This window comes from Oncorhynchus keta, chromosome 11, assembly GCF_023373465.1.
Source record: "Oncorhynchus keta strain PuntledgeMale-10-30-2019 chromosome 11, Oket_V2, whole genome shotgun sequence".
In the NCBI taxonomy this organism is placed as follows: domain Eukaryota; kingdom Metazoa; phylum Chordata; class Actinopteri; order Salmoniformes; family Salmonidae; genus Oncorhynchus; species Oncorhynchus keta.
The window spans coordinates 10,763,674-10,784,235 of record NC_068431.1 but is presented as its reverse complement, the minus strand read 5'-3'; the positions used below and the strand labels follow the sequence as shown (position 1 = coordinate 10,784,235).

The following is a 20,562-nucleotide window of genomic DNA, read 5'->3' as shown; positions in this document are numbered from 1 at the left end:
CACAGTAAAGTGGGTTATCTCTCTCACAGGCCCGCTACACAGTAAAGTGGGTTATCTCTCTCACAGGCCCGCTACACAGTAAAGTGGGTTATCTCTCTCTCAGGCCCACTACACAGTAAAGTGGGTTATCTCTCTCTCAGGCCCGCTACACAGTAAAGTGGGTTATCTCTCTCACAGGCCCGCTACACAGTAAAGTGGGTTATCTCTCTCACAGGCCCGGTAAAGTGGGTTATCTCTCCCAGGCCCACTACACAGTAAAGTGGGTTATCTCTCTCTCAGGCCCGCTACACAGTAAAGTGGGTTATCTCTCTCACAGGCCCGCTACACAGTAAAGTGGGTTATCTCTCTCACAGGCCCACTACACAGTAAAGTGGGTTATCTCTCTCAGGCCCACTACACAGTAAAGTGGGTTATCTCTCTCACAGGCCCGATACACAGTAAAGTGGGTTATCTCTCTCTCAGGCCCACTACACAGTAAAGTGGGTTATCTCTCTCTCAGGCCCACTACACAGTAAAGTGGGTTATCTCTCTCACAGGCCCGCTACACAGTAAAGTGGGTTATCTCTCTCACAGGCCCGCTACACAGTAAAGTGGGTTATCTCTCTCTCAGGCCCACTACACAGTAAAGTGGGTTATCTCTCTCTCAGGCCCGCTACACAGTAAAGTGGGTTATCTCTCTCTCAGGCCCACTACACAGTAAAGTGGGTTATCTCTCTCTCAGGCCCACTACACAGTAAAGTGGGTTATCTCCCTCTCAGGCCCACTACACAGTAAAGTGGGTTATCTCCCTCTCAGGCCCACTACACAGTAAAGTGGGTTATCTCTCTCTCAGGCCCACTACACAGTAAAGTGGGTTATCTCTCTCACAGGCCCGCTACACAGTAAAGTGGGTTATCTCTCTCACAGGCCCGCTACACAGTAAAGTGGGTTATCTCTCTCACAGGCCCGCTACACAGTAAAGTGGGTTATCTCTCTCTCAGGCCCACTACACAGTAAAGTGGGTTATCTCTCTCTCAGGCCCACTACACAGTAAAGTGGGTTATCTCTCTCACAGGCCCGCTACACAGTAAAGTGGGTTATCTCTCTCACAGGCCCGCTACACAGTAAAGTGGGTTATCTCTCTCAGGCCCACTACACAGTAAAGTGGGTTATCTCTCTCTCAGGCCCACTACACAGTAAAGTGGGTTATCTCTCTCACAGGCCCGCTACACAGTAAAGTGGGTTATCTCTCTCAGGCAGGCCCGCCCACTACACAGTAAAGTGGGTTATCTCTCTCTCAGGCCCGCTACACAGTAAAGTGGGTTATCTCTCTCTCAGGCCCGCTACACAGTAAAGTGGGTTATCTCTCTCACAGGCCCACTACACAGTAAAGTGGGTTATCTCTCTCACAGGCCCGCTACACAGTAAAGTGGGTTATCTCTCTCACAGGCCCGCTACACAGTAAAGTGGGTTATCTCTCTCTCAGGCCCGCTACACAGTAAAGTGGGTTATCTCTCTCACAGGCCCGCTACACAGTAAAGTGGGTTATCTCTCTCTCAGGCCCGCTACACAGTAAAGTGGGTTATCTCTCTCACAGGCCCGCTACACAGTAAAGTGGGTTATCTCTCTCACAGGCCCGCTACACAGTAAAGTGGGTTATCTCTCTCACAGGCCCACTACACAGTAAAGTGGGTTATCTCTCTCACAGGCCCGCTACACAGTAAAGTGGGTTATCTCTCTCACAGGCCCACTACACAGTAAAGTGGGTTATCTCTCTCTCAGGCCCGCTACACAGTAAAGTGGGTTATCTCTCTCTCAGGCCCACTACACAGTAAAGTGGGTTATCTCTCTCACAGGCCCACTACACAGTAAAGTGGGTTATCTCTCTCACAGGCCCACTACACAGTAAAGTGGGTTATCTCTCTCACAGGCCCACTACACAGGCCCTCTACACACAGTAAAGTGGGTTATCTCTCTCTCAGGCCCGCTACACAGTAAAGTGGGTTATCTCTCTCACAGGCCCGCTACACAGTAAAGTGGGTTATCTCTCTCTCAGGCCCACTACACAGTAAAGTGGGTTATCTCTCTCACAGGCCCGCTACACAGTAAAGTGGGTTATCTCTCTCACAGGCCCGCTACACAGTAAAGTGGGTTATCTCTCTCACAGGCCCACTACACAGTAAAGTGGGTTATCTCTCTCACAGGCCCGCTACACAGTAAAGTGGGTTATCTCTCTCACAGGCCCGCTACACAGTAAAGTGGGTTATCTCTCTCACAGGCCCACTACACAGTAAAGTGGGTTATCTCTCTCTCAGGCCCGCTACACAGTAAAGTGGGTTATCTCTCTCACAGGCCCGCTACACAGTAAAGTGGGTTATCTCTCTCACAGGCCCACTACACAGTAAAGTGGGTTATCTCTCTCACAGGCCCACTACACAGTAAAGTGGGTTATCTCTCTCACAGGCCCGATACACAGTAAAGTGGGTTATCTCTCTCTCAGGCCCACTACACAGTAAAGTGGGTTATCTCTCTCTCAGGCCCACTACACAGTAAAGTGGGTTATCTCTCTCACAGGCCCGCTACACAGTAAAGTGGGTTATCTCTCTCACAGGCCCGCTACACAGTAAAGTGGGTTATCTCTCTCACAGGCCCACTACACAGTAAAGTGGGTTATCTCTCTCACAGGCCCGCTACACAGTAAAGTGGGTTATCTCTCTCACAGGCCCGCTACACAGTAAAGTGGGTTATCTCTCTCACAGGCCCACTACACAGTAAAGTGGGTTATCTCTCTCTCAGGCCCACTACACAGTAAAGTGGGTTATCTCTCTCACAGGCCCACTACACAGTAAAGTGGGTTATCTCTCTCACAGGCCCACTACACAGTAAAGTGGGTTATCTCTCTCACAGGCCCACTACACAGTAAAGTGGGTTCTCTCTCTCACAGGCCCACTACACAGTAAAGTGGGTTATCTCTCTCTCAGGCCCACTACACAGTAAAGTGGGTTATCTCTCTCTACACAGTAAAGCCCACTACACAGTAAAGTGGGTTATCTCTCTCACAGGCCCGCTACACAGTAAAGTGGGTTATCTCTCTCACAGGCCCGCTACACAGTAAAGTGGGTTATCTCTCTCTCAGGCCCACTACACAGTAAAGTGGGTTATCTCTCTCACAGGCCCACTACACAGTAAAGTGGGTTCTCTCTCTCACAGGCCCACTACACAGTAAAGTGGGTTATCTCTCTCACAGGCCCACTACACAGTAAAGTGGGTTATCTCTCTCACAGGCCCACTACACAGTAAAGTGGGTTATCTCTCTCTCACAGGCCCACTACACAGTAAAGTGGGTTATCTCTCTCTCAGGCCCACTACACAGTAAAGTGGGTTATCTCTCTCACAGGCCCGCTACACAGTAAAGTGGGTTATCTCTCTCACAGGCCCGCTACACAGTAAAGTGGGTTATCTCTCTCACAGGCCCGCTACACAGTAAAGTGGGTTATCTCTCTCTCAGGCCCACTACACAGTAAAGTGGGTTATCTCTCTCTCAGGCCCACTACACAGTAAAGTGGGTTATCTCTCTCACAGGCCCGCTACACAGTAAAGTGGGTTATCTCTCTCACAGGCCCGCTACACAGTAAAGTGGGTTATCTCTCTCTCAGGCCCACTACACAGTAAAGTGGGTTATCTCTCTCTCAGGCCCACTACACAGTAAAGTGGGTTATCTCTCTCACAGGCCCGCTACACAGTAAAGTGGGTTATCTCTCTCACAGGCCCGCTACACAGTAAAGTGGGTTATCTCTCTCTCAGGCCCACTACACAGTAAAGTGGGTTATCTCTCTCACAGGCCCGCTACACAGTAAGTGGGTTATCTCTCTCTCAGGCCCACTACACAGTAAAGTGGGTTCTCTCTCTCACAGGCCCACTACACAGTAAAGTGGGTCATCTCTCTCACAGGCCCACTACACAGTAAAGTGGGTTATCTCTCTCACAGGCCCACTACACAGTAAAGTGGGTTCTCTCTCTCACAGGCCCACTACACAGTAAAGTGGGTTCTCTCTCTCACAGGCCCACTACACAGTAAAGTGGGTTATCTCTCTCACAGGCCCACTACACATTAAAGTGAGTTCTCTCTCACAGGCCCACTACACATTAAAGTGAGTTATCTCTCTCACAGGCCCACTACACAGTAAAGTGGGTTCTCTCTCTCACAGGCCCACTACACAGTAAAGTGGGTCATCTCTCTCACAGGCCCACTACACAGTAAAGTGGGTTATCTCTCTCACAGGCCCACTACACAGTAAAGTGGGTTCTCTCTCTCACAGGCCCACTACACAGTAAAGTGGGTTCTCTCTCTCACAGGCCCACTACACAGTAAAGTGGGTTATCTCTCTCACAGGCCCACTACACAGTAAAGTGGGTCATCTCTCTCACAGGCCCACTGACTGTGAACAAGAGTAGTGCTGACAGGACAGGAGAGAGGAGGAGAGAGTTTCGTCAATCCACTTTAGATACACTGCTGTTGCTGCTTATAAAATGTTGACGAGCAGGAAAACCAGCCCCAGCCAAGTGGAATATGTAATGGTCAGCCTGTATAATGGCTGCATGTTGCTACAGTATTGTAACTCAATAAGGTCTCCATATTTTTATTTATTTAACTAGGCAAGTCAGTTAAGAACACATGTTTATTCACCACGACGGCCTACCCCCGGCCAAACCCTCCCCTAACCCAATTGTGCACCGCCCTATGGGATTCCCGATCACGGCCGGTTGTGATACAGCCGGGGATCAAACCCGGGTCTGTAGTGACACCTCTAGCACTGTGATGAAGTGCCTTAGACCGCTGCGCCACTCGGGAGGCACTCACGACCAGATCTCCATAGACTAGTTATGTTATGGTTACAGCAGCTTGGACACGTCTCCTTCCCACCCAGTTTATGTTCTTATATCATAGGTCTGTATAGATCCAGACCACAGAAGAAGGGAGGACCAGAGGTATCAGGTGCTTTCAGTTCAGTCTGTCTCCTGTGTTCCTGTGTGATAGGCTCCCTTCACTGCAGTACTGAAATGTTTATTCTGTCATAATACGAAGTGACCACTTACAGACGTGGTTACCAACAAGCCAAACCTTGACCCGGTAAATGTAAAAAAAACTATCATCCTAAATCAAACCTCCCGTATTTCTCAAGAATTTTAGAAAAATCTGTTTAATAATAATATATATAATATATGCCATTTAGCAGACGCTTTTATCCAAAGCGACTTACAGTCATGTGTGCATACATTCTACGTATGGGTGGTCCCGGGGATCGAACCCACTACCCTGGCGTTACAAGCGCCATGCTCTACCAACTGAGCTACAGAAGGACCCGTTTGCACAGGAACTCACTGCCTTCCTGAAGACAAACAATGTACACGAAATGCACTGAGACGGTACTGGTGAAGGTGGTACATGACCTTCCAGTGGACCGAGGCTCTGCGTCTGTCCTCGTGCTCCTACACCTTAGTGCTGCTTTTGAGACCATCGAACATGACATTCTTGTGGAGAAATTAGAAACCCTAATTGGTCTACGAGGACAAGTTCTGACCTGGTTAGATCTCATCTGTCGGAAAGATATCAGTTCGTCTCTGTGGATGGTTTGTCCTCTGACAAATCAATTGTACGTTTTGGAGTTCCTCAAGGTTCAGTTTGGTTGTTTTCACTTTATATTCTACCTCTTGGTGATGTCATTCGGAAATACACTGTTAATTTTCACTGCTATGCAGACAACACACAGCTGTACATTTCAATAAAACATGTTGAAGCTCCAAAATTGCCTACCCTGGAAGCCTGTGTTTCAGACATAAGGAAGTGGATGGTGGCAAATGTTCTACTTTTAAACTTGGACAAAACAGAGATGCTTGTTCTAGGTCCCAAGAAACAAAGAGATGTTCTGTTGGATCTGAGAATTCATCTTGATGGTTGTACAGTCGTCTGAAATAAAACTGTGAAGGACCTCGGCGTTACTCTGGACCCTGATTGTTGACGAACATATCAAGACTGATTCATGAACAGCTTTTTTTCCATCTACGTATCATTGCAAAGATCAGAAACTTTCTGTAAAAAAATGACGCAGAAAAGCTAATCCATGCTTTTGTCACTTCTAGGTTAGACTACTGCAATGCTGTACTTTCCGGCTACCCGGATAAAGCACTAAATAAACTTCAGTTAGTGCTAAATACGGCTGCTAGAAGCCGGACTAGAACCCAAAGATTTGATCATATTACTCCAGTGCTAGCCTCTCTACACTGGCTTCATGTTACGACTAGGGCTGATTTTAAGGTTTTACTGCTAACCTACAAAGCATTACATGGGCTTGCTCCTACCCATCTGTCCCATTTGGTCCTGCCTTGCATACCTACACACATGCTACGGTCACAAGGCGCAGGCCTCCTTAGTATATCGGGGCGCAGGTAGCCTAGTGGTTAGAGTGTTGGGCCAGTAACCGAAAGGTTGCTGGATCTAATCCCTGAGCTGACAAGATAAAAATCTGTCATTCTGCCCCTGAACAAGGAAGCTAACCCACTGTTCCCTGGTAGACTTTCAATGTGAATAAGAATTTGTTCTTAACTGACTTCCCTAGTTTAAAAAAAAAAATTCTCCCTGGAATTTCTAAGCAAACAGCTGGAGGAAGGGCTTTCTCCCATAGAGCTCTATTTTTATGGAATGGTCTACCTATCCATGTGAGAGACGAAGACTCGGCTGTGCTTTGGCAAAGTGGGTAGGGTTGCCTGGTTGGCCCTGTCCGGGGGTATAGTCGGACGGGGCCACTGTCCCCCGAACCACCCGTCTCAGTCTCCAGTATCTATGCTGCAATAGTTTATGTGTCGGGGGGCTAGGATCAGTCTGTTATATCTGGTGTAATTATCCTGTCTTATCTGGTGTCCTGTGTGAATTTAAGTATGCTCCCTCTAATTCTCTCTCTCTCCCTCTGTCCCTCCCCTTGCGGAGGACCTGAGCTCTAGGATCATGCCCCAGGTCCCCAGTCCACTTGGTCGAGCTGCTGCTCCTGTTCTGCCTGCGGCCAAGGAACCCTGACCTGTTCACTGGATGTGCTACCCTGTCCCAGACCTGCTGTTTTGGACTCTCTCTCTACCGCACCTGCTGTCTCTAACGCTGAATGATCGGCTATGAAAAGCCAACTGACATTTACTCCTGAGGTGCTGACCTGTTACACCCTCTACAACCACTGTGATTATTATTATCTGACCCTGCTGGTCATCTATGAACGTATGGACATCTTGAAGAACAATCTGGCATCAAATGGCCATGTTCTGTTATAATCTCTACCTGGCAATGCCAGAAGAGGACTGTCCACCACTCAGAGCCTTCTCTGTCCACCACTCAGAGCCTTCTCTGTCCACCACTCAGAGCCTTCTCTGTCCACCCCTCAGAGCCTTCTCTGTCCACCCCTCAGAGCCTTCTCTGTCCACCCTCAGAGCCTTCTCTGTCCACCCTCAGAGCCTTCTCTGTCCACCCCTCAGAGCCTTCTCTGTCCACCCTCAGAGCCTTCTCTGTCCACCCTCAGAGCCTTCTCTGTCCACCACTCAGAGCCTTCTCTGTCCACCACTCAGAGCCTTCTCTGTCCACCACTCAGAGCCTTCTCTGTCCACCCCTCAGAGCCTTCTCTGTCCACCACTCAGAGCCTTCTCTGTCCACCCCTCAGAGCCTTCTCTGTCCACCCTCAGAGCCTTCTCTGTCCACCCCTCAGAGCCTTCTCTGTCCACCCCTCAGAGCCTTCTCTGTCCACCCTCAGAGCCTTCTCTGTCTACCCCTCAGAGCCTTCTCTGTCCACCCTCAGAGCCTTCTCTGTCCACCTCTCAGAGTCTTCTCTGTCCACCTCTCAGAGCCTTCTCTGTCCACCTCTCAGAGTCTTCTCTGTCCACCTCTCAGAGCCTTCTCTGTCCACCCTCAGAGCCTTCTCTGTCCACCACTCAGAGCCTTCTCTGTCCACCCGGCACAGCCAGAAGAGGACTGGCCACCCCTCAGAGCCTGGTTCCTCTCTAGGTTTCTACCAAGGTTTCTGCCTTTCTAGGGAGTGACATCGGCTGATGTAAAAAATGGCTTAATAAGTTCAATTTGATTGATTGATTGCAGTGTGCTGTGAGGGGACTGTTTCTGGTGCTGTAGTGAGGGGACTGTTTCTGGTGCTGTAGTGAGGGGACTGTTTCTGGTGCTGTTGAGTTTACTGCAGTGTAATGCTCAGTGTAGTTGGGGGACTGCTATATAGGCCTACTGTGTGAATACAGGGAACAGGAGGGTTCTGATACTGTGTGAATACAGTGAACAGGAGGGTTCTACTACAGTGTGAATACAGTGAACAGGAGGGTTCTGATACTGTGTGAATACAGGGAACAGGAGGGTTCTACTACAGTGTGAATACAGGGAACAGGAGGGTTCTGAAGTGTGAATACAGGAACAGGGGGTTCTGATACAGTGTGAATACAGGGAACAGGGAGGGTTCTACTACAGTGTTCTACTGTGAATACAGTTCTACTGAATACAGGGAACAGGAGGGTTCTGATAATACAGGGAACAGGAGGGTGTGTGAATACAGGGAACAGGAGGGTTCTACTACAGTGTGAATACAGGGAACAGGATGAATCTGCTACTGTGTGAATACAGGGAACAGGAGGGTTCTACTACAGTGTGAATACAGGGAACAGGAGGGTTCTACTACAGTGTGAATACAGGGATGCAGTGGAGGACTGTTTCTAATCGGGCAGTGTTGTGACCTCTCAGCGGGGTCCTATATTTAGCGGAGACGATGAGGTGGTCTTTGATCCACCTGTGCTGCTGACACTTAGAAGTGGAACCCAGGGAACAGGAGGGTTCTACTACTGTGAATACCAGGAGGGTTTCAGCTGAATACAGCAGTTTGTATACAGGGAACAGGAGGGTTCTGCTATAAACACACACACACACCACACACACACACACAGTGTGAATACACACACACACCACTACAGTGTGAATACAGGGAACGGAGGGTTCCACAGGGGCACACATGAAAGAGGAGAGACTGTCCCCCACGAGGCTGTCCTCCACAGGGGCTGTCCTCCACGAGGCTGTCCCCCACGAGGCTGTCCTCCACGAGGCTGGCTGTCCTCCACGAGGCTGGCTGTCCCCCACGAGGCTGTCCCCCACGAGGCTGTCCCCCACGAGGCTGGCTGTGCTCCACGAGGCTAGCTGTGCTCCACGAGGCTGGCTGTCCCCCACGAGGCTGGCTGTGCTCCACGATGCTGGCTGTCCCCCACGAGGCTGGCTGTGCTCCACGAGGCTGGCTATCCCCCACGAGGCTGGCTGTGCTCCACGAGGCTGGCTGTCCCCACGAGGCTGGCTGTGCTCCACGAGGCTGGCTGTGCTCCACGAGGCTGGCTGTCCCCCACGAGGCTGGCTGTCCCCCACAAGGCTGGCTGTGCCCCACAAGGCTGGCTGTCCCCCGACAAGGCTGTCCCCCACGCTGGCTGTCCCCCACGAGGCAGGCTGTGCTCCACGTGTCCCCACGAGGCTGGCTGTGCCCCTGTCCTCCACGAGGTTGTGCAGGCTGTCCTCCACGCTGTGCTCCACGAGGCTGTCCCCCACGAGGCTGGCTGTGCGCCATGAGGCTGTCCTCCACGAGGTTGTGCTCCACGAGGCTGTCCTCCACGAGGCTGTGCTCCACGAGGCTGTCCTCCACGAGGTTGTGCTCCACGAGGCTGTGCTCCACGAGGCTGTGCTCCACGAGGCTGTGCTCCACGAGGCTGTCCTCCACGAGGCTGTGCTCCACGAGGCTGTCCTCCACGAGGCTGTGCTCCACGAGGCTGTGCTCCACGAGGCTGTGCTCCACGAGGTGCTCCACGAGGCTGTGCTCCACGAGGTTGTGCTCCACGAGGCTGTCCTCCACAAGGTTGTGCTCCACGAGGCTGTCCTCCACGAGGCTGTGCTCCACGAGGCTGTCCTCCACGAGGCTGTCCTAAACAGGGGCTGCTCTACTCTCACATTCAGCGCCAGACCATTTCATTGTACTTGTGCACGTCACATTAAAAGTTGAAAGTTGACTGAGTCAGAGCTTCAGGCCTGGCCCCAGAGCCCCCACAGATCTGTTGAGATGAAGCGTAGTGCTCTGCTCGTCCATTCCTCCAGGTGGCGTAAGAGAACATGACAGCAGAGCAGAGCAGACAGCTCAAGTGTCCTGGGCTCCTCTTGGTTCACACCAACTGCAGTCATCAGAAAACACTGAGCCACAGCTTGCACCTGGAAACATACATGTCACAAGCTGTCTGTCAGTCCATCTGTCATTCTGTGTGTCTGTCTGTCCCGTTTGCCCGCCTGACTCCCTGCCAGCCTGTCCGACTCCCTGCCAGCCTGTCCGACTCCCTGCCAGCCTGTCCGACTCCCTGCCAGCCTGTCCGACTCCCTGCCTGTCCAGCCTGTCCGACTCCCTGACTGTCCGAGACTGCCTGTCTGACTCCCTGACTGCCTGTCTGTCTCAGCCTGTCCGACTCCCTGCCACTCCCTGCCTGTCCTGTCTCCCTGACTGCCTGTCTGACTCCTTGCCTGTCTGACCCTACCTGCCTGCCTGTCACCCTACCTGCCTGCATGTGTGACTCCCTGCCTGGCTGTCACCCTACCTGCCTGTGTGTGACTCCCTGCCTGCCTGTGCCTGTCTGTCACCCTACCTGCCTGCCTGTCTGTCACCCTACCTGCCTGCCTGTCTGACTGCCCTGTCTGTTTAGCCTGTCCCTGCATGTCTCCCTGCCAGCCTGACTCCCTCCCTGCCTGTCTGACTCATTGCCTGTCTGCCTGTCCTGTCACCCCGCCTGCCTATATGTCTGTCACCCTACCTGCCTGCCTGCCTGACTCCTTGCCTGTCTCTGCCTGTCTGTCTGTCTGTCTGTCACCCTACCTGCCTGCCTGACTCTGTCTGTCACCCCGCCTGCCTGTCTGACTCATTGCCTGTCTGTCTCCCTGCTTGTCTGTCTGTCACCCAGCCTGCCTGCCTGTCACCCTTGCCTGTCTCTCCCTGCCTGTCTGTCTGTCTGTCACCCTACCTGCCTGCCTGACTCCTTGCCGGTCTGTCACCCCGCCTCCTGTCTCCCCACTCTCCCTGCTTGTCTGTCACCCAGCCTGCCTGCCTGTCACCCTGACTGCCTGTCTGCCTCTCTCTATCCCTCCCCACTCTCTCTCTCTCCCTCCCCCTCTCTCTCTCTCTCTCTCTCTCTCTATCTCTCATGAGCATACCCTAAATAGCCAGGCCTCATTTCAGCATCCGTGTCAGACAGCAGTTCTGGAGGGGGGATGATGTGGTGGGTTGTACAGGTGTAACTCATAATCATGTCAGGCCATATTTAACTTTGTAGTTCCAGCCAACTCATTGTAGAACGAGGCCCGTATCCACAAAGTGTCTAATAGTGGGCGTATTGATCTAGTATCTGTCAATACCTCTGTCCATACAATCTGATTCATTTAAAGGCTAAACTGTTCCTAGATCAGTACTTCTACTCAGAGACAGTTGTGTGGATACGGGTCCAGGACTGGCGTGTCTAAAAGAAATGCACCGGAGGGAAAACTGACCCTGGAACAGTGTCAACTGACCCTGTCATAACCAAACAGGTCCTAGTATAGTTATGAAAAAGATTGTGTGTATTAGGTTTTGTTGTGAAATGGTTAGATATTACCTGTTAGATATTGCTGCACTGTCTAGAAGCACAAGCATTTCACTACACTCACAATAACATACCACTTGATTTGACTTGATTTTGACTAGTCTTAGCAGTCAGAAATGTTGACAGCTACGGCAATAAGAAAGTATGTTGACAAGACAAAAGGAAGAGTGAATGTACATGGTAACACACGGGACGGCCTGTCAGGAGAGGGCTGAGAGGAGGAGATATTCTACATTGATTGAACCCTGGTGATTTGAATTTACTTTGTGTGTGAGAGACAGAGAGGGAAAGAGAGGAGGTAGAGAGAGATAGAGAGGGAAAGAGAGGAGGTAGAGAGAGATAGAGAGGGAAAGAGAGGAGGTAGAGAGGGAGAGAGGAGGTAGAGAGGGAAAGAGAGAGGAGGTAGAGAGGGAGAGAGGAGGTAGAGAGACAGGAGGTAGAGAGAGAGAGAGAGAGAAGGGTAGAGAGAGAGGGGGGGAAAGAGAGACAGAGAGGGAAAGGGAGAGAAAGAGAGAGAGGAGGTAGAGAGGAGAGAGAGAGGAGGTAGAGAGGAGAGAGGCAAACAAAGAGAAAGAAACCTGCTTGTGAGATGCCTGCCTGCCTGCCTGCCTGCCTGCCTGCCAGCTTGCCAGCCAGCCAGCCAGCCAGCCACACGGGGTCTCTTGTGGCTCAGTTGGTAGAGCATGGCGCTGCCAATGTCTGGGTTGTGAGATCAATTCCCACAGGGGACCAGTATATATGCACTCAATACTGTAAGTCGCTCTGTCTGCTAAATTACTCACATGTAAATCAAATCATCAAATTGTATTTGTCACATGCTAATACAATACACCTTACAGTGAAATGTTTACTTACAAGCCCTTAACCAAACAAACACAGTTTTAAGAAAAATAGCATCAACAAAAAAACATGTTTTTATTTAACCAGGCAAGTCAGTTAAGAACAAATTCTTATTTATAATGACAGCCTACCGGGGAGCAGTGAGTTAACTTCCCTGTTCAGGAGGAGAACGACAGATTTTTACATTGTTAGCTCAGGGCTACCTTTGCCACTCTACCAACTACCACCCCTTTAACCACTGTACCTACTGGGCTACCTAACGCTCTAACCACCCCTACACTCTAACCACTAGGCTACCTACCACCCCTACATTCTAACCACTAGTCTACCTACCACCACTAGGCTCTACCTACCACCCCTACACCACCCCTCACTAACCACTAGGCTACCTACCACCCCTACACTCTAACCACTAGGCTACCTACCACCCCTACACTCTAACCACTAGGCTACCTACCACCCCTACATTCTAACCACTAGTCTACCTACCACCCCTACACTCTAACCACTAGGCTACCTACCACCCCTACACTCTAACCACTAGGCTACCTACCACCCCTACACTCTTAACCACTAGGCTACCTACCACCCCTACACTCTAACCACTAGGCTACCTACCACCCCTACACTCTAACCACTAGGCTACCTACCACCCCTACACTCTTAACCACTAGGCTACCTACCACCCCTACACTCTAACCACTAGACTACCTACCACCCCTACACTCTAACCACTAGGCTACCTACCACCCCTACACTCTAACCACTAGGCTACCTACCACCCCTACATTCTAACCACTAGTCTACCTACCACCCCTACACTCTAACCACTAGGCTACCTACCACCCCTACACTCTAACCACTAGACTACCTACCACCCCTACACTCTAACCACTAGGCTACCTACCACCCCTACACTCTAACCACTAGGCTACCTACCACCCCTACACTCTAACCACTAGGCTACCTACCACCCCTACACTCTAACCACTAGGCTACCTACCACCCCTACACTCTAACCACTAGACTACCTACCACCCCTACACTCTAACCACTAGGCTACCTACCACCCCTACACTGTAACCATGTTAGTTTGTTGGTGATGTGGACACCAAGGAACTTGAAGCTCTCAGCCTGCTCCTCTACAGCCCCGTCGATGAGAATGTCTGTCTGCCAGTGAATGCTGTGTAATAGATGCGGTTTTCCTCTGCTCTCTCAGGAGACACCGACAGCAGGCCTCAGCACCCAACCCAGCTAATCTGGACAAGAGGGAAATACACATTTTTGATTTACACCAAACCAGTGACACCCTGTCTGAGCCAAAAAGGCCACCGATTGGCGGGGGAGATAAAGATGTCTCGGTGCACAATGGAGCGACTGTGGCAGAGAACGGGCTCTGGAGAGATTAACAATACCTCTTGGCCAAATCCATTTTCTGATAAGGCAGCACTCTGGTAGCGTAGATAACCTTGCCGAGAGCTTCCCAGACCCTATCTAAAAGCTGCTGTACAACTGTGAAACAGGAAAACTGTGCGTTAACCATATTGCATTACTGGTGATATGTCAACTTTATGAAGAGGTGTGTATGTATGTATACGTGTGTGTGTGTGTGTGTGTGTTTTTGACTGTGTGTGTGTGTGTTTGTCTGTGTGTGTTTTTGTCTGTGTGTGTGTGTGTGTGTGTGTGTGTGTGTGTGTGTGTGTGTGTGTGTGTGTGTGTGTGTGTGTGTGTGTGTTTTGTGTGTTTGTGTGTGTGTGTTTGTCTGTGTGTCTGTTTTTGTCTCTGTGTGTGTGTGTGTGTGTGTGTGTGTGTGTGTCTGTTTTTGTCTGTGTGTGTGTGTGTGTGTGTGTGTGTGTGTGTGTGTGTGTGTGTGTGTGTGTGTGTGTGTGTGTGTGTGTCTGTGTGTGTGTGTGTGTGTGTGTGTGTGTGTCTCTGTGTGTGTGTGTGTGTCTGTGTGTGTGTGTCTCTGTGTGTGTGTGTGTGTGTGTGTGTGTGTGTGTGTGTGTGTGTGTGTGTGTGTGTGTGTGTGTGTGTGTGTGTGTGTGTGTGTGTCTCTGTGTGTGTGTGTGTGTGTGTGTGTGTGTGTGTGTGTGTGTGTGTGTGTGTGTGTGTGTGTGTGTGTGTGTGTGTGTGTGTGTGTGTGTGTGTGTGTGTGTCTGTGTGTGTGTCTCTGTGTGTGTGTGTGTCTCTGTGTGTGTGTGTCTCTGTGTGTGTGTGTGTGTGTGTGTGTGTGTGTGTGTGTGTGTGTGTGTGTGTGGTGCGCATTAAGGCAGCTCCACAGATACACCAGGAAACATTCGTAATTTTATGCCTCTCAGCAGTAAAGTCCATCTAGAAAGGGTATACATTCACCAACACTATTCCATTGAGATTGACCAGGATAGGGACCCTGCCCAGGATAGTCAGGGACCCTAGGATTAACAGGGACCCTGACCAGGATGTCTGTGAAGATAAACAGGGTTGGGCTGGTCGAGAGACCCTGCCTTCCCCTAGGGATCTAACTCCCTAAGGAGAACAGGGACCCTCCAGGATGCCCCTGCCCAGGATAGTAACAGGGACCCTGCCCAGGATAGTAAACAGGGACCCTGACCAGGATAGTAACAGGATCTCTGACCAGGATTAACAGGGACCCTGCCAAAAAACAGGAACCCTGCCATTGCCCTGATAGTAACAGGGACAAGGAATGACCCTCCCAGGATAGTAACCCCTGCCCAGGATAGTAACAGGACCCTGCCCAGATTGGGACCCTGAAAGGAGGAACCCTGCACAGGGACCCTACCAGGATGTAACAGGAACCCTGCCCAGGATAGTACTACCCTAGGATAATAACAGACCCTGACCAGGATAGTAACAGGAACCCTGCCCAGGATAGTAACAGGAACCCTGACCAGGATAGTAACAGGGACCCTGCCCAGGATAGTAACAGGAACCCTGACCAGGATAGTAACAGACCCTGACCAGACCAGGATAGTAACAGGGACCCTGCCCAGGATAGAACAGGACCCTGAGGATAGTAACAGGAACCCTGACCAGGATAGTAACAGGGACCCTGCCCAGGATAGTAACAGGAACCCTGACCAGGATAGTAACAGGACCCTGAGGGACCCAGATAGAACAGGAACCCTGCCCAGGATAGAGACCCTGAGGATAGTAACAGGACCCTGCCCAGGATAGTAACAGGCCCAGACCCCTGACCAGGATAGTAACAGGACCCTGACCAGGATAGTAACAGGGACCCTGACCAGGATAGTAACAGGGACCCTGACCAGGATAGTAACAGGAACCCTGCCCAGGATAGTAACAGGGACCCTGAGGATAGAACAGGACCCTGCCCAGGATAGTAACAGGAACCCTGCCCAGGATAGTAACAGGGACCCTGCCCAGGATAGTAACAGGAACCCTGCCCAGGATAGAACAGGGACCCTGACCAGGATAGAACAGGAACCCTGCCCAGGATAGTAACAGGAGACCAGAACAGAACCCTGACCAGGATAGTAACCCTGCCCAGGATAGTAACAGGAACCCTGACCAGGATAGTAACAGGGACCCTGACCAGGATAGTAACAGGGACCCTGACCAGGATAGTAACAGGAACCCTGAGGATAGTAACAGGGACCCTGCCCAGGATAGTAACAGGAACCCTGACCAGGATAGTAACAGGGACCCTGCCCAGGATAGTAACAGGGACCCTGACCAGGATAGTAACAGGGACCCTGCCCAGGATAGTAACAGGGACCCTGCCCAGGATAGTAACAGGGACCCTGACCAGGATAGTAACAGGGACCCTGACCAGGATAGTAACAGGGACCCTGACCAGGATAGTAACAGGGACCCTGACCAGGATAGAACAGGAACCCTGCCCAGGATAGTAACAGGGACCCTGACCAGGATAGTAACAGGAACCCTGCCCAGGATAGTAACAGGGACCCTAAGGAGGGGAACCCTGACCAGGAGTAACAGGGACCCTGACCAGGATAGTAACAGGACCCTGCCAGGATAGTAGGGACCCTGCCCAGGATAGTAGGAACCCTGATAGAACAGACCCTGTAGTAACAGGAACCCTGACCAGGATAGTAACAGGGACCCTTCAGGATAGTAACAGGGACCCTGACCAGGATAGTAACAGACCCTGCCCAGGATAGCTGCAGGGACCTTGACCAGGATAGTAACAGGAACCCTGACCAGGATAGTAACAGGGACCCTGCCCAGGATTCCCTGAAAGTAACAGGATGCCCAGGATAGTAACAGGAACCCTGACCAGGATAGTAACAGGGACCCTGAGGATAGGAGTAACAGGGACCCTGCCCAGGATAGAACAGGAACCCTGACCAGGATAGTAACAGGGACCCTGACCAGGAGACCCTGCTGAGGATAGTAACAGGAACCCTGCCCAGGATAGTAACAGGACCCTGACCAGGATAGTAACAGGGACCCTGCCCAGGATAGTAACAGGAACCCTGACCAGGATAGTAACAGGGACCCTGACCAGGATAGTAACAGGAACCCTGACCAGGATAGTAACAGGAACCCTGAGGATAGTAACAGGGACCCTGCCCAGGATAGTAACAGGGACCCTGCCCAGGATAGTAACAGGGACCCTGACCAGGATAGTAACAGGGACCCTGCCCAGGATAGTAACAGGAACCCTGACCAGGATAGTAACAGGAACCCTGCCCAGGATAGTAACAGGGACCCTGACCAGGATAGTAACAGGAACCCTGCCCAGGATAGTAACAGGGACCCTGACCAGGATAGTAACAGGGACCCTGCCCAGGATAGTAACAGGGACCCTGAGGAGAGAAGGCAAGAGAAAAGGAGGTAATGGAAAAGAAAAGAGGACATAGCGCAAGAGAGAGGAAGTAGATGAAGAGATGACAGAGAGATAAAGGTCTGGATGTGATGTTGATAGAGAGTCACACTGAGGAGAGAGATGTCTGTGTGTCTTATCGTGTGTCAGTGTTACACTATGACAGAGAGGGGACAGATAAAGAGATGTCTGTGTGTCTTATCGTGTGTCAGTGTTACACTATGACAGAGAGGGGACAGATAGAGAGATGTCTGTGTGTCTTATCGTGTGTCAGTGTTACACTATGACAGAGAGGGGACAGATAGAGAGATGTCTGTGTGTCTTATCGTGTGTCAGTGTTACACTATGACAGAGAGGGGACAGATAGAGCTTATAGAGGTCAGGGGTCTATGGAGTGTGTTATGTATTGTGTGGTAGCGTTACGGCGGACCCGCCTGGGCCACTTCATGGCAGTGTTATGTTACAGGCTAACAGACATACAGAAAAGATAGATAAGAGACATAGAGATGATAGAGGAGCAGATGTGTGTGTGGTGTGTGTCGTACCGTGTGGCAGTGTTATGCTGGCCCCGTCGATGATGGCCTGGGCCAGTTCATGGTCGTTGCTCTCAAAGGCTTGGGCGGCGGCCTTGAGCGCGTCCCAGATCTCCTTGCGTCCCTCGAAGGCGGGCGCCGTGTCCCAGAACTCATCCCGCTTACTGCGCAGCTGGCCGTCCGTCATGGGATAGTCACTCTTCCATTTGGGCTTCTCTCTCTTCAAGGCCTGGTTACGCCCCAGAGCCACTGAGAGAGAGATAGATAGAGGGAGAGACAGAACCCGAGAGAGAAAGAGAGACAGAAACCGAGAGAACGAGAGAGAAGAGACCGAGAGAGAGAGAGAACGAGAGAGAGAAAACGAGAGAGAGAGAGAGAGAGAGAGAGAGAGAGAGAGAGAGAGAGAGAGAGAGACCGAGAGAGAACGAGAGAGAGAGAGACCGAGAGAGAGAGAGAGAGAGAGAGAGAGAGAGAGAGAGAGAGAGAGAGAGAGAGAGAGAACGAGAGAGAGACATGGTTCAAATGAAAGAGTAATGATCGGACATAACCTTCAGAAAACATTCTCAGTTTAAATCACAGCTGTTCAAGTCCTCTCTGTGAAGCATTCCACTATCAGGGTGATGTGTTGGCTTTGTGCCATCACTGCAATGCACAGGAGGTTGGTGGCACCTTAATTGGGGAGAACCGTCTCGTGTTACTGACTGGATCGGAATCAGTGGAATGGAATCAATTACATCAAACACATGGTTTCCATGATTTCCATTCCATTTGCTCTGCTCCCATTCATTATTGAGCCGTTCTCCACTCGGCAGCCTCCTGCGCTGTAATGTCATTCTAATGTTAAACACTACGTACAAATGTTCACTTGTGACAAAATGCTGCTTAAATTCCACTGAGGTCAGCTAAAGTGCAATTTAATGGTTTATCAAATAAAAAAATCAACAACTATTTCCAGAGCCTTCAGAAAGTACTCATACCCCTTGACTTATTCCACATTTTGATGTGTTACATCCTACATCCTGGTGGGGAGGGGAGAGGAGGGGTAGGGAGGGAAGTGGAGGGTGGGGGGGAGGGGAGAGGAGGGGTGGGAAGTGGAGGGTGGGTGGGGAGGGGAGAGGAGGGGTGGGGAGGGGAGAGGAGGGGGTAGGGAGGGGAAGTGGAGGGTGGGTGGGGAGAGGGAGAGGAGGGGTGGGGAGGGGAGAGGAGGGGTGGGGAGGGGAGGGAGGGGTAGGGAGGGGAAGTGGAGGGGTGGGTGGGGAGGGGAGAGGTGGGGAGGAGAAGTGGAGGGTGGGGAGGGGAGAGGGGAGAGGAGGGGTGGGGAGAGGGAGGGGTGGGGAGGGGAAGGGAGGGGTGGGTAGGGAGGGGAAGTGGAGGGTGGGGAGGGGAGAGGGGGAGGAGGGGTGGGGAGAGGAGAGGAGGAGGGGTAGGGAGGGGAGAGGAGAGGAGGGGTAGGGAGGGGAGAGGAAGGGAGGGGAGAGGAGGGGTGGGGAGGGGAGAGGAGGGGTAGGGAGGGGAAGTGGAGGGGTGGGTGGGGAGGGGAGAGGAGGGGTGGGGAGGGGAAGTGGAGGGTGGGGAGGGGAGAGGGGAGAAGAGGGGTGGGGAGAGGAGAGGAGGGGTAGAGAGGGGAGAGGAGGGGTAGGGAGGGGAGAGGAGGGGTGGGTGGGGAGGGGAGAGGAGGGGTGGGGAGGGGAGAGGAGGGGTAGGGAGGGGAAGTGGAGGGGTGGGTGGGGAGGGGAGAGGTGGGGAGGAGAAGTGGAGGGGTGGGGAGGGGAGAGGGGAGAGGAGGGGTGGGGAGAGGAGGGGTGGGGAGGGGAGTGGAGGGGTGGGTAGGGAGGGGAAGTGGAGGGTGGGGAGGGGAGAGGGGGAGGAGGGGTGGGGAGAGGAGAGGAGGGGTAGGGAGGGGAGAGGGGAGAGGAGGGGTAGGGAGGGGAGAGGAAGGGAGGGGAGAGGAGGGGTGGGGAGGGGAGGAGGGGTAGGGAGGGGGAAGTGGAGGGGTGGGGGGGAGGGGAGAGGAGGGGTGGGGAGGGGAAGTGGAGGGTGGGGAGGGGAGAGGGGAAGAGGGGTGGGGAGAGGAGAGGAGGGGTAGAGAGGGGAGAGGAGGGGTGGGAGGGGAGGAGGGGTGGGTTACTGGGGAGGGGAGAGGGAGAGGAGAACCTGGGGAGGAGGAGAGGAGGGGTAGGGAGGGGAAGTGGAGGGGTAGGGAGGGGGGTGGAGAGGGAGAGGTGGGGAGGTTTACTGGGGAAAGCATCTGATTGCCATTATCCACAACCTCTGCTCTGGGACTGACGAGAGAGAGAGATAGAGAGAGAGAGAGAGAGAGAGAGAGAGAGAGTCTCTCTGCTCTCCTAGGGTGGTGCTGCTGATGATGTGGGTTCCATCCACATGTCTCTCTGCTCTCCTGGGGTGGTGCTGCTGATGATGTGGGTTCCATCCACATGTCTCTCTGCTCTCCTAGGGTGGTGCTGCTGATGATGTGGGTTCCATCCACATGTCTCTCTGCTCTCCTAGGGTGGTGCTGCTGATGATGTGGGTTCCATCCACATGTCTCTCTGCTCTCCTAGGGTGGTGCTGCTGATGATGTGAGTTCCATCCACATGTCTCTCTGCTCTCCTAGGGTGGTGCTGCTGATGATGTGAGTTCCATCCACATGTCTCTCTGCTCTCCTAGGGTGGTGCTGCTGATGATGTGAGTTCCATCCACATGTCTCTCTGCTCTCCTGGG

The 20,562-nt window shown here is 52.1% G+C and overlaps 1 protein-coding gene across 1 annotated transcript in view; it reads right to left on the bottom strand.

Moving 5' to 3' along the window:
* LOC118390639 (ubiquitin domain-containing protein 2-like) overlaps window positions 1–20,562 on the bottom strand; it is a 67,128-nt gene that overhangs the window by 8,370 nt on the left and 38,196 nt on the right. Inside the window, exon 2 of the mRNA XM_052529434.1 lies at window positions 17,854–18,090. Within this exon, the coding sequence (XP_052385394.1) occupies window positions 17,854–18,090 (237 nt within the window). The remainder of the gene's footprint in view (window positions 1–17,853; window positions 18,091–20,562) is intronic.